General features: G+C 43.0%; 1 protein-coding gene across 2 annotated transcripts in view; it reads right to left on the bottom strand.

The window, feature by feature from the left end:
• Positions 1-2468: 2468 nt before the first annotated feature.
• The window catches only part of RAD54B (RAD54 homolog B), a 72084-nt gene continuing 51506 nt past the window's right edge, over positions 2469-23046 (bottom strand). For both annotated transcript variants that reach the window (XM_084798896.1, XM_084798897.1), the window contains exons 8-15: positions 21827-22034; positions 19281-19420; positions 14736-15026; positions 11404-11579; positions 9978-10239; positions 8062-8128; positions 7693-7893; positions 2469-2830 (exon numbers count right to left, since the gene is read on the bottom strand). In XM_084798896.1, the coding sequence (XP_084655022.1) occupies positions 2619-2830; positions 7693-7893; positions 8062-8128; positions 9978-10239; positions 11404-11579; positions 14736-15026; positions 19281-19420; positions 21827-22034 (1557 nt within the window). In that variant the 3' untranslated portion in view covers positions 2469-2618. The remainder of the gene's footprint in view (positions 2831-7692; positions 7894-8061; positions 8129-9977; positions 10240-11403; positions 11580-14735; positions 15027-19280; positions 19421-21826; positions 22035-23046) is intronic.

Raw genomic sequence — 23046 nt, 5'->3', positions numbered from 1 at the left:
CATGGTCACGGAGCCTCTTCACAGCAATAGAACCCAAACTGAGACATTAATGAAGGCAAAGCATTTAACATTTGTGAAAACACCAGTAACCCTTACCTACTGAGCATCTTCACAGCTCCTAAGGGGTTGTTTTTAAAAGGGAACTCTGGTCTCAGATAAACAATTTCAACAAAGTATCAGAACACAGAATCAGCATGCAGAGGCCTGGGAATGTAACTCAGTTGGTAGCTGGCTTCCCCAGCTGGTACACAGTGCTGGCTCAGTCCCCAGCACAATATAAACTGGGTTTATTGGGAGAGGGAGGAAGATGGAGGAAGGAGGATTACATGTTCAAAGTCAGCATCAGCTGCATAGCAAGTGTGAGGCCAGCCTGGACATGAGACACTGCGTTTTGTTTTTTAAGCACATACAAAAGCCAGTAGCATTTTTTAGAATAATAATGAACTCATCAAGAAAGAAAGAAATCACCAGACGTGGTGGTGCACGCCTTTAATCCCAGCACTCGGGAGACAGAGACAGGTGGATCTCTGTGAGTTCAAGGCCAGCCTGGTCTACAAAGAAAGTCCAGACCAACCAAGGCTACACAGAGAAACCCTGTCTTGGAAAAAAAAGAAAAAGAAAAGAAATCAAAGGGTGAGAGTGTCCCATTTATAAGAGCTTTAAAAAATAAAGCAAAACAAAAAAAATACCCAGGATTGATTTCTGGAATGAAACTTTAAGGCACTGAAAAACCTACCAGAAGATGGAAAAACACCACCTTGGTTTGGTAGAATTAATAATGTAACAATGCTTACAATCTGCAGATTAAACACAATCTCGTTATAATTCCAATGGTGTGCTTCACAGAACTAGGAAAAAAGAGTCCTCAACTATATCTAGAAGCACAAAAGGCCCCAAATAACTAAAGCAATCCTTCCCACAATATAAGATCTCAAAGTATATTACACATTACAACCAGTCACAACAAAATCATGGTACTAGCACAAAACAAACAAGTAGACCAGACAGAACACAGGACCAGAAGTAAACCCACAGTCACCGTACCCCTTGAGGCACACTAGTGACCAGGCCCCTCCCTAAGGTCCTCCAACCGCCAGGTTCCACCCACAGAATATGCTTAACTGCCATAACTGCCGGACCCTGCCCCGCCCACAGAAGCCTAAGCTCTGCACTTTGAAAACCCACCAATCCTGTGGTTCCATGGTCAGCTTCTCCCTGAGGTGCCTGGACGCCACCACCAGACAGCGAGCCAAGAAGGATGAGGCAGAGTTCGGAACTGGGGGATTGGGGGAACAGAAGCCCATAGGATTCCAGTCCTCCTGGGGGTGTCAGGAAAGAAGACCTTCTCCGAAAATGAAACAGCATCTCTTAGACGCTATTTAGTGAAACGGCTCGTGAGCGCCTTTATTGATAAAACAGTTCAAGTTCCCTTGTGTGTATCCCACGGTGAACAAGCACTATTGTATAAACCTTGAGAAGCAGTAAGTGGTTTGGGGGCGGGGGTGAAAGCATTCCATTGGTTGGGGCTGGCATACTGGTGATGTTCTATTTACCGGTGGCCACCTGGTTGGGGGTCGCCAGGTTTACATGCTCCGAGGATGGCACAGAAACAGAGGGAGCTGCCCCACTCCTGCCAGTCTTGCAGTGAGATTTTAAATCTCAAGTCTGAGATTTTGGGGGCTGAACATGCTCCACCTTGCTAGTTCCTTGCCAGCTCCCCTGGGGGCACGCTCCACATGCCACACAAATCCCTGTCATGGGACGCTCCCCGCCCCCAAGAAGTCCTATGTAAACCCTGTCTTCTGTTCAGTTCTCTGCTGCTTCTCACCCAGCAGAGGCGGCCACTCTCCTCAAAAAAAAAAAAAAAAGGTGGAGAGGGGGTTGTTTTGTGGTGTGACTCTGTTGTATTCCTTGGCCCTGACTATCTCTCCGAACAGAGCTGTAATAACTTTGACAGGAGATTTCCTTGAGGAAACTTCTCCTTCTTTGAGCAGAGCTGTGACATTTTTTCTGGGGACACCTTCCCAGCAGCTGGAGCAGAACTTCTATATGGAAGCCTTTCCCTCGGAGCTGCAACAGTTTCCATTTCTAGAACAGCACTGGATCCAGGTCTCTACTCTGCACAAAATCTAATCAAAATCAAGACCTGGACTTTTGTAAACGGCTAGAGGGGAAAACAGAGCCTTCCAGAACCAGGCACCGGCAGGGCTTTCATAACAGGAAACAACATTAAGGAGACAGTATGACATGAGGAAGCAGCTCCAGGCATGCGCTTTTCCCAGCTCAACCGCCCCCTCCCATTCCTGGCTTGCTTTCCCTTCCTTGGTCGCCATTTCTAGACCCATCAGCAAAGACAAAGGAAGCCCTCACCAGAGTGAAGGGCAGCCTGCGGGATGGGAACTCTGCCAAATGCACGACAGCCCATCATTAATGCTTCATGCTCAACACTGAAGGACAGACTCACGAAAGCAAACAACTCGGTTTTTATTGTATTTAAATTGGCATATATTAAAACAGTTCACTATTATAATACAAATAATTTTATCATTTCCAAAATTACATTTAATTCCTATATTAATTTTTAAGGGACCAAAGGAATGCGAGGAAGTAGTCCTTCATTAGTCAGCAGGAACTTGGTTGGTTATATTCTGGAAAAAGAATGATACATTTTCCCTTATTCGTTTGAGAAATGGGTCTGTAAGATTTAAGTGGTCTCCAGAAAAATGCTTCCACTGCTTCAGCTGTGACATGGACAGAGGTCTCAAGGAGTTAGACTTCTGAGGGCCGAGCTGACACTGTCTAGAGGTGGCAGGGGGTTCCAATGCATCATCTGAAATGAGTGAAACAGTGAGAGCCCTTTGGACAGCAGTATCTGACCGCCTCTGTACAGAGCCGTGTGCTGTGTCATACCTGATCACCACAGGTCAAACTAAAGCACTAAACACTCATCTTGTTATAACTACTGATGGGCTGCAGACTGTGCGCTCAACAAGCCACTGGGCCAGCCTCGGAATCCAACAGCTTTATGGTCTCATAAGAAAGATACACATCAGACAAATAATTTCCCAAAGAAAGGTTTACAAGTCCACAGTCCGTCATCTCAGGCTGTGGGACAGAGTCAGTGTGTGAGGCTTGTCCTATGTGCAGAAGGCCCTAGCCCCAGCACCAATGAATAAACAAGTCCTGTGGCTTTGTTCCGTGTTAGAAGTTTGCAAACACAAGGTCAGACTCCATAAATCTAATTCATACATTTCTGCAGCAGGCACACTAACAGGCTATGAAATGCGTCATGAAGACCACTGATGAACTCATCAATGTGTAGGTAACATTTCTTTAAAGATTTGCTTTTATTCTTTTGAATCCTATGGTTTGTGTGTCTGCATGTGGGTGTGTGAATGTGAATACAGGGACCCAGGGAGGCAGAGCAATCATATCTCCTACAGCTGGAATTACAGACAGTTGTGAGCCACCCACACTAGTAAGTTATCTGACAAATACGTACTTGACTCCAGGAAAAAGGTGTATAAATAGAGAGTATGTAACTACTTATACATCTGTAGTGTGGTACTCATACAATGGAAGATACCACAGCTGAGGGGAAAGGAACTCACTCCTATCTCTAAAAACCTAGAGAAAAATGTACTGTATTCATGTCATTTACACACCTCCAACTGCTTTCACATCACACTCCTTTGAAATTATGGCCTCTTTCATAATAACTATTGCTGCACACACACACACACACACACAGACACACACACACCTGTTGAGTCCAATTAGTACGGCTCATGTGGCTTAGGACTGAATATTTTTAAATAAATCATGAGTAAATAAGAAATAACAATAGAAAATACGAAGTATTTAAAAATGAATAGGAATATCACATTTATGGGACTTCACATAGAAGAGAATTTAAAGGGTTAAGAACCATTTTAGAAAATAAGTTTGGAAATCATTAAGCCAGTGGTGACACATGCCTTTAATTCCAACAAAGCAGGAGGATCTCTGAGTTCGAGGCCAGCTTGGTCTACATAGTGACTTCCAGGACAGCCAGGGCTATACAAAAAAGCCCTGTTCTTGAAAAAACAAAAAAGAAACTAATAGAAAATCATTAAGCCAAGTGTTCAACTGAAAAAACAGAAAAAGGAACCAGCCACTGGGCAAAATGTCATTTCTGCCACAGACAGAATTCTGCCTTAAAATGGGCAAGCTTGAATGCAGGCAGAGTCAATGGCCAAACTCTGTCAAGACAGGGTAAGCAAGTCCTCAGTAGTTCCTGCCTCACAAATATGTCTGTCAGATATACTGGGCCTGAAAGCTAAAGACGATATTGCAACATTATAGAGAGTTTTGGGTGACTGTTCAGGCAGCAAACTGTCCCTGTCATTTTCTCATTTTGGAAGCTGCTAACCTGCATTTCCGGTTTACTCAGGTAATTTTTATTTCTTCTTAATTCTCTGATGGGATTGAAGACAAGATTGTTTAGTTTTACAATTAAGCTTAGTTGTTTTGGGGTTAAGATGTTTTTAGGTCTAGATAGATGTTTTAAGTTGATAAAGATGAGATATGATAGATATTGATTTACATTCAGATTTTTAGATGAACCAAGACAGGAAAGATGTTTTCTTCAAGGTTGTCAAATAAAAATAGCCAAAACACTATGAATGTAACATTTATATAATTCCTGATTGTTTTGTGGTTGATTGTTTTGTGGTTCTTCTTGCTGTAGGTAGTTTATTGTATATATGTATAATAATATAAATGTATATGTAAAAAATTTTAATAAAAAAATAGAAAAAGAACATTACATTAAATACACTAAAACAGCAAGCCAGGCCTAGAAGCTCAAGATTATAATAATATCTACTTTTTACTTGGGAAGTAGATATTCTGAGACAGAAGGCTTTCAAGTTCAAGGCAACTTAGTGAGATGATGCCTCAAAATAAAAACTAAAAAGAAGGTTGTTGATATAGCTCAGAAGGAGAATGCTTGCCTGAGGTCCTAGCCTGAATCCCTAACTACCATAGCAAACATAAATAAGTAAACAAATAATAGAAAAAGGCAGGGGCTGGAGAGATGGCTCAGAGGTTAAGAGCACTGACTGCTCTTCGAAAGGTCCTGAGTTCAATTCCCAGCAACCACATGGTGGCTCATGGCCATCTATAATGTGATCTGATGCCCTTTTCTGGCATGCAGGTATACATGCAGTTAGAGCACTCATATACATTAAATAAATAAATACATCTAAAAAAAATAGGAAAAAGCAGACATGGTGATACATTCCTATAATCTCAGCACTTGGAAGACTGGGGTAGGAAGATGTATTCCAGGCTAGGCTGGGATAAAAGGGAATTTGAAGCCATCCCAGGCTACCTAACTTGACTTTTTAAAATAAAAGAAGAAAATTGAAAATATTTATCTGAATTTTTATATCTACCCCTAAGGCAGGGATAATATCACTATGTATGAAATACAGGCCAGCTGGTCTACATAACAAGTTCCAGACCAGCCAGAGCTATAAAATAAGATGCTATCTCAAAACCTAAACAAGTAAAGTAAAATCCACCCCCTAACAAATATATATCATTATAGCTGAAATAAAATTATGATTATGCATGATCATATCTATTAATTCTAGTATGTCTAACATAAATTTTAGAATATTTACAATTTATATAAACTAGACTTTATGCTATATAAAATATTAGCTTTGGGTTGGGCTTGTAGCCTGGCACTCAGGTAGAATGCTCACTTAGCATGCTCCGGACTCTGGATTCAATCTCTAAAACCACAAAAGGAAAGGTATATGTATATGATGTATACATACTTTGTGTGTCTGTATATGTATACATGTGTACATGCACATGAATTTAACATGTATGAATGTTTTGTTTTTGAGAATTTCACATAAGCACCGATTCACATCATTTACATACCTCCAGCTCCTCCCTTTAAGAAGTTAACAAAGAATAACTTCTTAAACATCACAGTATTTCCTTTATCTTTAAAGATTAATTTTGTAATGTATGTGTATGTGTGTCAGGTGAGTATACGTGCACATTAGTGGGGAGTACATTTGCACTTTGCACATACAATGTACACACAAAAAAATATGCCCAGTCTGTTACATGATGCTAGGACTCAAACTTATTCCTTTAACTGCTGAGCCATCTCTCTAGACTCTAACAATACATTTCCCAAGGGACTCTCCATCCCCGGACACTGTTTACTCACGCCCTACTTCTGACCTAGCCTCCCTGTAAACAGTAGCTAGGTTCAGGCTGACTTGTTTGTTTGTTTGTTTGTTTGTTTTGACACAGGGTTTCTCTGTGTATCCCTGGCTGTTCTGGACTCACTTTGTAGACCTGGCTGGCCTCAAACTCACAGAGATCCACCCTTCCTCTGCCTCCCTGAGTGCTAGGATTAAAAGCAAGCTCCACCACACCTGGCTGGTTGATTACTCTAAGCACCTCAAAGTCTGGCACCATTATAAATAAATCTTACATGATTTAAACAAACAATAGGTAATTCTACTAAGTATAGGATTTTTATGAAATTACAATAAAAATTTAAAAATTTTTCTTAAGCCATTCTACCAGGCTTTGAGAGATTTGCCAAGGTAAGTTATTTTTTCACAGAAGTCTTAGAAATAAGAAACTAAACTGAGCCAGGCGTGGCTTTAATCTCAGCAGAGGCAGGTGATCACTGTGAGTTTGAGGACTGGTCTACAAAGTGAGTTCAGGACAGCCAAGGCTACACAGAGAGACCCTGTTTCGAAAAAGAAAAAAAAGAAACTAAAGGGAGCCACACATGGTGGTTCACACCTTTAATCCCAGCACTCAGGGAGGCAGAGGCAGGCGGATCACTGTGAGTTCGAGGCCAGCCTCTTCTACAAAGTGAGTTCAGGACAGCCAAGGCTACACAGAGAAATCGTGCCTCGAAAAACCAAAAAGAAAAAGAAAGAAAGAAAACTAAACAAAGCATACGGTTCTACTAAAACTTTCTCAAGTGTACAGCTAGTAATTGCCCCACAAGGGGGGCGGCGCTGTTATGAAGAAAACTGATATACACAAATGGCAGATGTTTTTAAGTTACTCTGTGTTGGCATAATGTTCTTGTGGACTGTGCAGTTTACCCTTGTTCATTCAGATGTTGAATTTTTCATCTCATTCTCTGGATCAATCCAGACATGCATTGTGATGTTTATTCTCCAGTTTGTCTTAACATGTCACCATTTGTTCTTTGTGTGGTCGATAAAAACAAACTAGCCAATGCTGAGCAATAACAGAAAATAGGGTGGAACATCCTGATCCAGTGAGGGGAGGAGAGAGAGAAGGAAGGAGAGAATGGAGCCACGAGGAGAAGACCAGGAAACATGAGGAGAAATGAACCAGGCCTAGGACATGAGTAAAAAGGAAGTATAAAGTGGGAAATCAGAACAGGAGGAAACTATCCTAGCTTGGAGGCTTAGGATGGAGGAATTATTGTGCAGCATTGAGCTATAGGCTTATTAAATAGATCCCATTCTTTCTGTGTGGTTATCTGGGTAAAAAGGTGGTTAAGGAGTAAATGCTGATACCACTAAAATAATAATTCAGTATTAAATATTAATATTCCTTCAACAACTCTTTAAACGTTTTCAAAGAGGCAAATTGACTGCACTGTGGTAACAGAACCAACACACAACTCACCAGTGTGATCTTTTCCCCCTGTGCACTCACAGTCAAGCAGGTCATGAGTAACGCACTGGGAATTTTCATCTAATGTGAACAAGTTTTTCAGCTCTTCCACTGAAAACTGGATATGTTCAGATGACTTGGTGAGGTCCACAACTGCCCCAGAAAGGCCTTGCTTACTGATCTGCCTTTGATAGATCTTTTCCTCTATTGTACCTGAGGAGAAAATGTGCGGCCATTAGATTTCCTTCTTGTGTCAATTATTTGTGTTGGGAAAAACATGTCTGTTACTTATTGTCTGATAAAAGAATAAATTCTAGATACTGAAGCACAAACTAACAAAAAACATTAAGAAGATACATTTTTGTGGTGAAGGTTTTTTACCTGTAGTCAGGAGTCTGTAAATATGTACAGGGTGTTTCTGACCATCTCTCCATACTCTAGACATAGCCTAGACAAAAGAAAAATTCTGAGTACAGTAGAAACTGACAACTCTTGCCACATAAGCAATTTTCAAGAATATATTTTACTACTGGGAATTCTGGCTTTTGCTCCAAAAAACAAACTCAGGTGTCAGCAAGATGCTCAGAGGCACGCCCGTTTGAGGCCCAGAGCCTACACTGTAACAGAACCAGCTCCTGCAGGCTGTCTTCTGACCTCCACACACACAGCCCGGCCTACACTGCCCACACACAGAACGTGCCCTCTTTACATCTCTGACCTGGGTTCACAGAGGAAGGCTGAGCACGCACCGAGACACGTGAAGTAGCTGCAGGTGTGCCACACAACAGTGACACAGGAGCTAAAACAGTGATAAAACATCAAAGAGCTAGTTTGGATAGCCAAGATGCAAATGACCAATCACAGCCTGGGCATGGAGGGTCCAAGTAGCTAATAAACATCCCTTGAAAATTCCTTAAGGTATCTCCAGTCACTGTGGGCTCCCTCTAGCCTAAGGATCAACAGTGATGCTGTGCAGCAAAGGCTCCCCACCAAAGGCTGCCTCTACCTGAAGCGTAACAGCAGCACGTGCCCGGACAAGAGATGCTATGCCCTTAATGCCCTTAATCCTTGAAGCCTGTTACATACAATGTATGCACATGGCCATCCCTTTCCCTTACCTTAGCAAAATGGGAAACCCACCACCAGGTACAGAACAATGCCAGCATGCTTGACCATCAATTTCTACCACATAAAGTTTACAAAAGAAAATCCCTCAACTTGTGAGATAGGGATTTCAAAAGTGGGCTGGAAAAATGGTTCAGAGGTTAAGAGCACTAGGCTGCTCTTCTGAAGATCCTGAGCTCAATCCCCAGCAACTACATGGTGGCTCACAGCCATCTATAATGAGATCTGGTGCCTTCTTCTGGCATGCAGGCTCACATGTAGGCAGAATACTGTATAAATAATAAATAAATCTTTTTAAAAAAATATTTCAAAGATTGCCAGTCCCAAGATGAATAAACCAGAGGCCACTTAAAGAACCCATAAAATGCCCTACACAGTGGCAAACACCTGGAATCCCAGCACTGAGAGGCAGAGGCCAGCAGATCGCTGTGAGTTCAAGGCCAGCCTGGTCTACAAAGTGAGTTCAGGACAGCCAAGAACGTCTCAAAAACCAAACCCCAAAACCAAAACAAAACAAAAAGAACCAATAAAGTGCCTGTTTTCTCTGTATCCTAGGCAGCCTGGATCCTGAAATCAGTTATTCCCTTTTCCTCAACTCTTTCCTCTCCTACGGAATCTTAAGCCTTAGAGTTCGTGCTAAGAGCAGTTTTCATTCGTGCAGTCAGCCTTCACGGTTCCTCATGCTGACTCTCACACCCCGCTCCACGTGGTGTAAATCTGGCTTCCAGAGAGAACGATTGAATAACTCATCAGGCAGTCATAAAGGCGCTTCATGCCTACAGCAGCTCCAAATGAGAGAGTGGACTGCACACTGAAGAAAAACATGGGCATCTCCAGGACGTTTCCTAAAGAAGTGAATGTCGCCTTACTGCAGCCGACACAAACCCGCCATAGCATCCACAGCAGGTAATGTCATCCCCACTGGTCACCATCACCCTGCAAGCCTAGCTGTATGGTGACACGAAGCCTGGGTTTGAATTCTCATGCTGGAAGGAGAACAAATTTCCAAAGCTCTACATATAGAAAACGTAGGTTACTTATATCCATATGTGGAGATGTTGTGAAGATTAAAGAGTGCCTGCCACAAAACAGGAGCCCAATGCGCAGCACCAACCCACACGCCATCGTCTGTGTGTATTCACAGTGTCAGCTTAACGCCCACACGCTCCTACCTGGATGTCAGTAGCTGGGTTCCAATCAATGTCATACAGAACCAGGTGAGATCCTCCAGTAAGATTAAGTCCCACACCACCAGCTTTGGAACTTAATAAAAAAATGAAATCAGTAGAGTATTTACTATTGAAACCATCTACAATTTGCTGCCTTTGAGAGACTGGTGTTTGGCCATCAAGTCTTGCACAAGCATATCCATGACGCTTGCACACTTCTTCTAAAATATTCAAGGTTTGTCTGTAGTTGGATACCAAAATCACTCTGTCAACGAAAAAGAAAATTTCGTTACATACCATTTTAAAGCCTATCTTGCATTTTTTTTTTTAAGTTGAAGGAAAATAGTTAACACTGACACTACAGAAGCAGCAGCAGCATTGAAAAACTAAACCACAGGTATCCTCCCTTCTTTAAAATTCTAAATGTCCAGCTTTCAGGGGCTGAAGAGATGGCCCAGAGGTTAAGAGCACTGCCTGCTCTTCCAAAGGTCCTGAGTTCAATTCCCAGCAACCATATGGTGGCTCAGAACCATCTATACTGAGATCTGGTGCCCTCTTTTGCCCTGCATGTGTGCATGCAGGCAGAGGACTGTATATATAATAAATCAATCTTTTTTTAAAAAGCAAAAATTAAAACAAAAAAGATGGTTGTACAAAGAGTTTGCTTCCTTCATCTCTGAAGTTGTCCTTAAAAGAGCCGAATAAACAAAATGCAAAATAATTTTTAAAATGAACAAAAATATAAGCAATTATATAAACAAGGGAACTTTTAGCTTCTTTTTGAGGTTGGGTTTGGTTTTGGTTTTTTGAGACAGGATTTCTCTCTGTAGCCTTGGCTGTCCTGAACTGGATTTTTAGACCAGACAGGCCTCAAACTCACAGAGACCCGCCTCCCTGAGTGCTGGGATTACAGGCATGCACAAAGAAGGGAAATTTTATATGCAAAAAATAAAAGAAGAGTAAAGCAGAGACTGGCTGCCTTAAAAGAGGAGCACGAAGAGAAAGCTAATGCAGAGCAGGTTCCAGCAAAAATCAACACACAGGCTATTCGTACCTCACGGTCCTTTCATTTTTAATCATGTGTATATGCATATATGCGTTTGAGTACAGGTACCCATGGCAGCCAGAGAGGGTGTCAGAGCTCCAGCAGGCAGTGATGGGCAGTTGTTAGCTCCCTGATGTGGGTGCTGGACACCCAACTCAGGTCCTCTTGAAGAGTATAGTATGTACTCTTTCCCACAGAGCCATTTCCATAGCCCAAAAACCTTAAAACCTTGCTATGACTCTTTAGAAAGATGGAGTTTAAAGCATCAGCACATGGAACCGCTGACCCCACCCCATGTGACTAGGCGACTTGCAAAAGTCCAGGGAGGGGTTGTGGAGGCAGGATGCGGGGACAGTAACATGAACGGCTGGACACTGGGCTTACTTTTCCGTGGGCCGAAGTTCATGGATGGCGGCCAGGAGCGTCACTAGCACCTGTAGTTTTCCTGACTCGCTCTCAGAGAACCGCAGAGGGTTGTAGCCAGCAGGGAACACAGTCAGCAAGTCTTTGCACAGATTCCCCTCTTCATTTGCATCACAACTTGAGCCAAGGTCTTTACCCTGTTCAAATGTGAGTTAATACTGTTTTGTGCTCACAGTTTTAAGTAGGAAGCAAAGCTTACAGGGCAGCCCAAGATAACTGAAGTAAGTCTATGTAGGTCACAATTACCGTTTCTAGAGTGGTGCCTCCCACGGGGCTCCTGGGCCTTCCCAAACCCCTGGCACGCCCTATGAATACTTCTTGCCCACTTCACGCTCCCCTTCCTCCCTGTTACTTTTTCTCTTGGTTAGTAGATGGCTCACAGCATCCCCCAGATGACAAATTAAAACAAGCACGACAGTTTCTTGAATCATATCAGTTTCTTCCTAAGAAGTAATGATGTCATCAATAAAGTAACAAAAATTTCTCTTATACCACACTTTGCTTATTACTAGAATTTTTGGTGGAGGGATATGCTAGATATTGAGGCCTGGGCCCCTATTTTAAATCATTACTTCTATTCCAAAGTGATTTCAAGCACCTTTGTAATTCCTCCCTTAAAACGCCTAGCTGACATGGAAACACATAGGCTGAGACTAGAGGGCTGACGACGATCCCTAGTGAATGGTCAGGACTGGCCGGGCTCTTCACTCCTAGTAGTTTACTCAACTCTCGTCTCTTCTGAAACTTTGTTCAGTCTCTCCCACTGCCTTCCTGAGAGGCGTTTTCCTTTCCTGTTGTTATCCTCAGTTCTATAAAGCCTTGAGGCCTGATGCAAACTCATCTGCTCACTCAGGGTCTCAGCCTAGAGACCAGGCTGGCCTGGAACCCCCTAGATAGTCTAAGCCTTGAACGCCGAGACCCACCTGCCTCTGCTTCCTGAGTGCTGAGATGAAAGGCATATGCCCCCATGCCTGCCAGTTTTGTTTTGTTTTGCTTTGTTTATGCACACTATATTCATCTTTGACCTTATTTAGATGCCATTTTTAAATATATATTTTTAAAAGATTTATTCATTTATTATTTGTACAGTATTCTGCCTGCCAGAAGAGGGTACCAGATCTCATTATAGATGGTGGTGAGCCACCATGTGGCTGCTGGGAATTGAGCTCAGGGCCTTTGGAAGAACAGACAAGTGCTCTTAACCTCTGAGCCAGCTCTCCAGCCCACCGATATACATTTTTAACTCCCCTATGTTCATGCATGTTATATTCCCTTTTTAGTAGTACTGGACAACCCTTTCTGAGGACATATTTAATTGTAACTTGACTTTCAATAAGAAACCCACGTAGGTAAAGTCACTTGATTAAATGTCTGTAGAACTTGAAGAATTTGTATCTGGTTAGATCTACATAAGATGCCTATAATTTGAAGAAATCTTGACCCAGGGTTTAGCTTAAATATATGAATATGCTTACACTGTAAAGAACTGACAATACAGGGTGGACGCACACATTCACATATACTACACATATATCCGCCACATACATATCAACACACAGAGAGAATAGGCCAAAAAATTCTAAATTAAGTGATGTATTCTGAGCCATCATCATTTCTTCCTTTTAAGGAAGAATTTTTGGCTTCTATTCTTCCTGGGCTTCACGCCCAAAGGGCTTAATTTTTACTGCTGTATAGAGAATCTGTTTCTTTAAAATTTGCTTAATAAATTGTTATAATTCAGCCTTCCGCAGAGTTACACAAAGCTCACTTCTCTGACAAAATGAATAAATAGGACCCACTGTAGGATGAGCTTGGAGACTTCCGTTAGAACAATCCACTTTCCAAGTATATATTTACTGATCTCTGGCATAAACTAGCACCCACAGTTTTTGCTTGGGAAGGTTATTTGAGACCATATTTTGACTTTACTGTTTAAAGAATTGAATAAAAGCTTTCCATGCTGAGCTGGAAATATCATTGATGACTATTGTACAATTTCCTTAACCAGGCATTCTGCTGTGTTCTTCCCATAATTTCCTGTTAAATTGTCACAACGATGTCATCATGAAGCAATTATTTCGCAGCATTCCAGATAAGAAAACCAATGTTTAGAGATACCCTGTAAGCACACAACTCAGCAGAGTTAAAGAATTAGAGCATGGTGGTGCACGCCTGTAAGCCTAGCTGTCGGGAAGTAAGGCGGTGAGGACCAGACGCAGGGTCATGGTCGCTACACGTGGAACTCAGGGCCAACTGACTGCATGCCGTGCTCTCACAGAGAAGAGAATCCTAACCATGCTGCAGGCTGTCTTACAGTCGGCCACAGCATGCAAGCTGCTGACTCATACCTATAAAAGGAATCCAATCTGGAAATGTTCTGGAATGGGAGCATAAAAAAATAATCTCTGAGTTCCTATGTCATTTCTTCCCTCCCTCCGTCCTTCCTTCCCTCCCTCCTTTTGCCTGAGTTTCTCTATGCAGCACAGGCTGTCCTGGAACTCACTCTATAGGCCAGGCTGGCCTCAAGTTCAGAGATTTGCCTGCCTCTGCCTCCAGGTGCTGAGACTAAAAGTGTGAGCCACAAAGCAGGGATGGAAGCTGAGCACAGTAGCAGCTGCTTCCTGTCCCAGCTGTTCTGACGTAACAGAATACAGTCTGGATGAAACAGCAAGACCCGCTCTTAACAAAAATAGGGATGGCAGTGATAGCATTTATTCTAGATAGTGTGTAAAAAATAAATAAAATAGAAGCAGAAAAACATTTCACTCTTGGAATACAGAAAATACTTAATGACTATTAGCTAGTACTATTAGTAATACCAAAAGGTGGTTTTCTCTGGCTGGCGAGTATAGTGATTTTTATTTTTGTTTTTGTTTTCTTCCTGTTTGGAGTCTTACTCTGTAGCCCAAGCTGTCCACAATATCAAAGCAATCCTCCTACCTCAGCCTCCTGCGTGCAGGTGTTACAGGTGTGAGCGCTATACCAGTTTTATTTATTTTCTTTTTGTGGAGTTTTCTGAATGTTCCAAATGTATGCAACTATCACGTTATTATTCATTTTATAAAATGGAAAGTATGTTATTTTAATGCTAAGTTCTACATTTGCTAGTATCACCTAAAACCAAATGACTGCAGTAACATTAAACAGGGAGGGAAAGCCATGGCCAGGGCTGGAGGACTCTACCCCAGAGCCCCACGGGAGGGGCTTCTGAGCATCTCAAACCCTCACTAAGGCCTCTCCAGGCCGAGCACAGCCTACCTCATCTCAAGCCTGGCAGTTTCCACTCGACTTACCTTCACAGAGCTGAACAGAAGGCAAGGGTGATTGCACAGTTTTTTTAGGGCTCCTATGCAGATGAGATGAGTGCTATTTTCCAACAGTCCTTGCAGACAAAACCTGACAGACTGGGAGCTCAGCAGCTTTCGGTAGAGCTCAATCTGCAGCGCTCCTGGTCGGCAGAAGACTACGTTCTCGGTCTTAGGGGGAAGATACTTATTGATGACTTCCTGAGTTCTTCTAAGGATAAAGCGTCCAGTGAGGCATGTGAGTTCAGCTGCTCTCCTCTCTCCTAATTCTTTTTCTTCCTATGGAAAAAGGAACAGACTTAGGTGTTATGTACAAAAATACCTATAGTATGGTAAAGTGAACATTAAGTATTCTATAATAATGAATCATCAGTAATTATTTCCCTGGATTTTAGAAGAGGAAGGGGTGACTTCTGAAGACAAAGTCCCACACAAAAGCTCAGGCTAACTGGAAACTCACCACATACCACAGCCTGCTCTTGAGTTCAATCTTCCTGCCTCTACCTCCAGAATGCTGAGATTACAACACACCAGAGCCACATCAGACCATTCTCAACAGTAGAAAGAGAATAAAAGTATGGGGTAGAAAACCCAACCACAGTATTGTGGAGTATAACTCAATACTAGAGTATATAGAAGGTCTGGGTTTAACTCCTAGCAGTAAAGAAAGTCAAACAAGAAACCCACCACAATCTTTTATATAAATATATATTTTTCCCTCCCCTACTTCTCCTTCTAACTCCTCCCAGATGAACCCCAATTGTCCACAGCTCCCAACTTCTCATCCTTTATAAAAGTAATAATAACTCCAGTGGTTTGAATAAGAATGGCCCCTACAGGCTCATGTATTTGAATGCTTAGTTACCAGGGAGGGGCACTATTTGAAAGGACAGAAGGATCAAGTGTGGCTTATTGAAGACATTTGGGTTTCAAGAGCCCGTACCAGGCCCAGTCTCTCTCTAGCAGTGGATCGGGATGTAGCTCTCAACTACGCCCCCAGCACCATGCCTGCCGTGCCTGAAGCCATGCTCCGTGACATGATATTAATGGACTAAGCCTCTGAAACTGTAAGCAAACCCCCAATTACATGTCTTCCTTTATAAGAACTGCCTTGATCATGGTGTCTCTTCACAGAAATAAAGTCACCCACCAATTGCAATTGTGCTGCCCACATACTCATGGGTGTGGGCCATCCACTGGAGCAGACCTGCCAGATGTCATATTCTCTCTCCCAGAAGCCATCACCTATCATTAGCTCCTCAGCTAGGGTAGGAGTGTATGGGCCCCTCCATGAAGGACTGCTGACTGGCTTGCTCTTGTACAGAACCCAAGGCTGCTGGAGTCCATAAAGGATGCATCCTTCCATGTCCAGAAGACACTGTTTTGCTCTGATCCTCCCTAGCCTCTGGTTCTCACAATCTCCCCACTCTCTCTTCTGCAATAGCCCCTGAGCCTTGCAGGAAGGGGTCTGATATAAATGTCCCATTTGGGCTGATGAGGACTCCACAGACAGTCTGCGAGCTCTGAGCAGGCGTGAGTTTCTGTGTTAATTACCATCCACTGCACAAACAAACTTCTCTGATGAGGTCTGGGCCTGCACCTAACTATGGGTACAAAGATAAAAATAGAGGGAAGTTAGACACTACATCCGTTTAGCAGAGTTGTGGTAGCAGGCTTACCCCTGGGGCCCATGTGCTCCCCAAGGAGAGGCTCCTGGCTGATTTACAATACCCAGCATGTATTTCCTTCTGTGGATCAGGCCTTGAATCCAAACAGAAAGCAGCTGGCTACTGTTGTCAGGCTTATGCTACTACTGCACCCGGGAGATCCTGCCACACCTGTTGTTACTGTAGCTCACAAGCTCACAGCAAAGTAAGACTTGATTATTTTTCTCTCCCAGGAACCTTATTATCGCTTGGTTACTGACACCATGGAAACCCTATTCTGAAAATAAGTTTTCATGTAACAGTGGTAATAACACACATCTTTAAAATCACCAGCAAATTCTCTTCCTCTCAAGGCTCAGAGAACATCTTAGAAGATCCAGGAGAAAGACTGTATGCCAGAGGTCGGGGGAAAGAGGGCAAAACAGTGAGAGACAGGACCAGTTCACTCAGGAACTCATAGCAGCTATGGCTGCCTGTGCAACATCAACCAGTCAACAATACAGCACGGTTCCAGGGTGGGATCCCAAGCCCAGCTGTGCTCCAGTGAGTGGCCTACACTTATGCGTATAGAAGCTGCACTAATGGTTCAGTGGGTTGTTTTTTAAAAAGACATGCAGTTGGAAGAAAGGCATGGGGCTATCAACCCACAAGGTGTTTGCAGGGCAATGTGTGGAGTAAATATGACCAAAATACATCGTACACAGGTATGAAATTCTGAAAGAATAAATAAAAGGATTTTTTTTAAATTTTGCTAGCACAAAATACTGTTGACACTTTCAAAATCATTATACACTGTTCATTATAAAAATGTATATTTTAGGGGGCTGGAGAGATGGCTCAGTGGTTAAGAGCACTGCCTGCTCTTCCAAAGCACCCACACGGCAGCTCACAACTGTCTGTAACTTCAAGATCTGATACACTCACACCAATGCACATAAACTAAATTTAAATATTTTTTAAAATGTATATTTTATGTCAAAATATATAACATTAATAAAATATATGCTTAAATTCCCTATAGAATCTTTTGAGCACACAAAACTTAATAGGGAAATGTAAAAAATATATATACACACACATATATATATTCCCATATAATGAAATTCCCCTTATATTTTAAGAGTTTAATTTTTATTACAAACGTAATAGAGCCCTTGAAGAAAGAAAGAAACTATAGTTCTACACAGAGCTATAAGAAATCTAAAGTCTGTTTTTATCAACCAAAAGCAACTACTGTTAAGCTGGTGAGACGACTCAGTAGGTAAAAAATGTTGACTCAGGTATAATCCCAAGAGTGATGGGAAAAAAGGACCAACTCCTGAAAGTTGTCCCCTGGCCACACACAAGCCTTAGCATGTATGCTATATACACAAAAAGGAAAATTTTTAAAGTACTAGTGCCAAGATTCGTATTTTTTAAGTAGCATTTCTCTGTAAAAATATGCAATGCTATATCATTACTTGTAGCAAGAAACACAATCTCAAACAATGCAAGTTCATGCACAGAGAGAACTAGTCACTTCGGCTCACCTTTGTGTTCCTCCAGTGAATACCTCCTAACCTTTGACCCACTTACAGTCCCTAAGATGTGTGTCAGATCGGGAGTGGCAGTACACCCTTTTGATCCTAGCACTTAAAAGACAAAGAAGGTGGATCTGTGAGTTGAAGGACAACCTGGTCTCGACAGTGAGTTCCAGGCCAGCCTGGGCTAGATAATAAACACCTGCCGCAAAAAACAAACAAAAACAAACAAACGAACAAACAAACCATGAGATCAGTAAGTGACTAGCATTTTTTATATAGCATGAACATTTCCCACGCAATTATTAAATATTCACAAAAGCCATTATTTTATACTGTTTCTGATTCATGTAGCACGCTTTTTAAAATGTATATGGAAAAATTACCTTTGAAACTTAACTTCTCCAGAACAAGATGTGGCACTGGGGATGGTGCTTGGTTTTTAGACTGCTTGTGTCATCAGTGGCCCATGCCCTGTCCCTGTCACCACCCTCCCCCGCCATCCCCTGTGTAAACCCTAGGTTTGATCCACTTGGCACCTAATAAAACTGTTTGTGGCACATACTTTCCCAGCACTGAGAAAATGAGTGCATCAGTTCTAAGTCAGCCTGAGCTACAAGAGTCTATCACCACAACAAATAAATAAACTAATAAAGTTGGATCTGGGGTATGTATGTGTGTTGCTTTGGGGCGTTTTGTGTGGGGCTTTTTTGAGGGCAGATGAGGAATGAGACAGGGTCTCACTATGCAGCTCTGGCCATCCTGGAACTCACTATATACCCAGGCTGCTTGCCTTGAACTTATACCTGCCCTCACCTGGTGTGCACTACCCCAGCCCAGTGGCATGTGTATGTGTGTGCATGCATGTGTGCGTACATGCATGTGTGTGTGTGTGTGTGTGTGTGTGTGTGTGTGTATGTTAAATAGAGTCATACTTTGTAGCCCAGACTGCCCTAAAATGTGCAGCAATCTGGCCCCAGCCTCTAGATGCTTTTTAACAATGTTTTCCTTACAATTTTAGTAGGTGTTCTCCTTAGTGATACATAGAATGATGGTATACATTATTACTGGTAGTATCTTAGATTTAATAACACATAGTATATAAATAAGTACCAAAATTATTTTTGTTTGTTTGTTTTTTTTTTGTTTTTCGAGACAGGGTTTCTCTGTGTAGTCTTGGCCGTCCTAGACTCGCTTTGTAGTCCAGGCTGGCCTCGAACTCACAGCAATCCGCCTGCCTCTGCCTCCCGAGTGCTGGGATTAAAGGCGTGCGCCACCACGCCCGGCCCCAAAATTATGATTCTTCCAAACATATTGCCCTTTTTTAAAAAAATTTAAAGTTATACCTTGGAAGAAGACGGTTCTCTTGATGTAATGATGGGCTCTTCATATATTTTCCTGTAAGACGACAAAGAGCCTAATATTCCTGGATTAACAAAATCAACTAATGCAAAAAACTCTTGCAAGTCGTTCTGAACTGGGGTACCTAAGGCGACATAAAAGAGGAGAGGTTGATTTGTTCTATAACCACAGAGCTCTGTGGGTACTGAGGCCTTCTTCCCTGAGAGCATAAATACAAGCAACACCCTATAACTAAGGAGGATCGGCCATGCCAAAGCTTAAAATATCGATAATCACGTAAATTTTTACATCTGGCTTTAGGTGTCTGGCTGCTCTCTTTCTGAATCACCTTCGCCTTTGAGTTGCCCAGAGCAGGGCACTGCCAGCAGTTCATTACCCGCGAGACAGGTGGGGGCGCCCTTGAGTCTCCCAGCGAGAGGTATTGCCAGCAGTTCATCACCCATGAGACAGGGTGGGGGTTAAGAGTGGCTCCTCTGGCTGAGGGCCAGAAATCAATCCACATAACATAAGTAAGCACTGGGCTTCTAGTCTTGACTAGCACAAGGAAAGTGTTGTTTAAGCCATGGTCTGTGGCTCTTTATTATGGCAGCCCTGACTGACAACATAGTAGCTCCCTAAATCCTAACCACTTTCTAGTCAACATCGACTGAGTGCTAGAAAGTAGCAAGTGAACCAATGATAGGTAACACTGCACATGTTCACATGCAAATCTGTACTTTCAGAGAAGAAACAGAAAAGTCAGAGCAAACGACCCTGCCATTATAAGAGCAAAAAATTGGTTCCAAGATCTAGCTCATCTGAGAAAGCCTGCTTGATTCAAGGCCTCTGAATCAACTAAGCAAGGCGCACATGAGCACACAGAGACTGCAGCAGCAAAGACAAGGTTTGGTTTGGTTTGGTTTTAAAGAAGGAGTCTGGGTGTGGTAGCGCATGCCTTCGATACCTGCACTTAGGAAGCAGAGGGAGGGAATCACCTGTGAGGTCCAGGCCAGCCAGCGCTCCACAGTGAGACTGTCTCAGATAAATAAACCCTTACGCTTAAGGGGTCACAAGGCTGTCACCGAGCTCCTGATTGTTCATCCTGCCTCTTCCTCCTGAGCCGCTGCAGTTACAGGAGTGAACCACTACACCCTGCTCAAAATTATTGTTTTGGCTTGGTTTTTGAGACAAAGTCTCAATGTATTACTCCAGCTGACCTAGAACTTAATGTGTAGTGAAGGCTGTCCCTGAACTGGGGGACAGTGCGCCTCACTTTGTCTTCCAAAGGTTCAGGTCACAGGTGTACAGTATCACACCTAGCTCAAGGCTGAACAGTTTTAAATGTCACCGCCAGGAATCACTACACAGTCCCACTTCACAAATAAGAAGTCCAAGAACTCAATTGTTTACAGTGTGTCCCCCTATCCCAACGCGCTAATAAAGGACGGCCGACTTGGCTCTCCCCTGTGGCTTTGGGATGTACTTCTACCGCGAGAAGACTTAGAAAAAGAAACAAGTGGCTGCTTATAACCCTTATGATGGGGGCATCATAACCTCACAGAAGGGCTCTGGCACACATAAAGATCAGGCAGAGGACAAGACCACAAGGGATCATGCCTGCAATGTATCCCATAGCTTCAGTACACAGGGAAAGGGGGCCGGAGGGACAGCTTGGCAGTTAAAAGCATTTACTGTCCTTTCTGGATTCAGTCCCCAGCAGGCGCGGGGCATACGCCTAAAAGGCAGCTCACCCTCAACAGGAACCCCAGGTCAGGGTTATCTAACAGACTTCTCAGGCTTGCACAGTACACACGCACATGCATACAAAGCAAACATCACACGGATATACACAAACATTTAAATAAAACATTAAGTGTAAGATGGTAGAGAATGGAACCATGGGTAGAAATAGAGAGCTTGGTAAGCATCATTAGGAATGAATAAAACTTTCTGCCTTCTCCTGCCAGAATGACAAACGTGAAGAATGGTAAGGTATCAAGGTAAAGGATGAGAGAAAAGGAGCAGGTAGGAAGGGACCCTTGTATTACACATGGACTATCCCACCTTTCCAGACAGCCTGGGCCGGGAGCTCAGCCCAGCACTGGGCACGCACACACAGGTTCACAGGAAATGTCTGCCACGTGACAGGCAGTGCCATTTACATGCCAGTCCTCCAGCCCTCACCACACCTCTATGGCATGATGCCATTACAGCCCTATTCCACAGACAAGGAAAGCAAGACGCCAGGAAGGTAAATTCCTTCTTCTCAGGTTGCTCAGCTTCACTGGCAGCCTGGGAAAGCAAGCACAGCCGGCCCAGGCCCATCACCCAAGCTCTTTACTAGGATACCATTAATTCTGTTCCTCAAAAGGCCCGAAGCAGGGCTGCAGAAACTGCATGGGGACCTGAAGATTCAGGTCAATTAACAGAGGCTTACTCATACGGATTCCCCCAACACCGCCAGTCCTTTCTATGTCAAGCATAAGATTACAAGCTGTAAAGGTTTGTTAGCCAAGACTTCCATCGCGTCGTCCCCAGAGTGAGTACTAACCAGTCAGAATTACTCTCTTCTCACAAGAGAGGCTAGAGAGGGCTGCAGTTGTCTTAATACTACTGTTCTTCAAGCGATGCCCCTCGTCACAGATCAGAAGGTCAAATTTTATAGTCTTAATCTGATCTAGAGAGCGAAGTAACATTTCATAACTGATGATGAGAACGGAATAAAATGCAGATTTGATAAACTCCTCCACTTTATGGTCCTGAAAAGAGAAAAACAATATTTAATAAACCAAAAGCAGAAACCATGAAATCAAATCTAAACAACATATTTTGCCATTCAGTAACTAAGTACTGGACTCAACTGACCCTTCCTGCCTGCCTTCTCACTGGGAAGGGACGCCTAAGTCTGCCTGTGAATGAAGGCTCCAGCCACTGACTCAGCTCAGCTCACTGTGTTCTCTTCCTGCCCTTGAGCTCTCTTGGGTTTCTCTCCTCTACAATGGCTCTAAATCCCAGGAACAAGGGGCCTGACTGATGACCATCTTAAATAAAAGGACCAAAATGACCCCAAGCAACAGAACCTCCCCAGCATCAACAAAGCACCCCAGTAGCTGACCCTAACGTAATGGTCTCAGGTCATACCAAGCGGACCACAGGCACAACAGGACAACCGAGGTTGGTCCCCTTCTCCCTGGTCTCAAGGGGAGGTCTGGATGACATAGTGGGCAGGGGGAGATCTGGTCTATCTTCCATTAGTACCAGCACGCTAACCCCATCATAGGGCTCCATCCTTATGACTGTATCTAGTCCTATCTCCTCCCAAGGCCCCATCTCCTAAAGCGTTACAAGCTCCTGGACGACTTCCGATGGTTGACTTACAATATTTTGATTTGAAAATGATACAAAAAGGGCTGGAGAGATGGCTCAGCAGTTAAGAACACTGGCTGCGTGTCTGGAGGTCCTGAGTTCAACTCCCAGCAAACCAACCACATGGTGGGTCACACCCATCTATAATGGGATCTGCTGCCCTCTTCTGTCTGATGCTCTTTTCTATCTTGCAGGCATACGTGCAAATAGTGTTCATATGCATAAATAAATAAATCTTTTCTTAAAAAAGAAAATGGTACAAAAAGATATCCATAAAGCCATTCTGTTTTCTTGGTATTCAGTAAAACAAATAAAATACTCAATATTCCATTATAAAACAGGTTTTGTAAGTGACTATATGCAATGTTAGCAAGCAATCTCTACTCAGGCCTCCCCTCCACATAC

Source organism: Acomys minous (assembly GCF_964271855.1).
Source record: "Acomys minous genome assembly, chromosome: 1".
In the NCBI taxonomy this organism is placed as follows: Eukaryota; Metazoa; Chordata; class Mammalia; order Rodentia; family Muridae; genus Acomys; species Acomys minous.
This window is presented reverse-complemented; position numbering and strand designations above follow the sequence as displayed.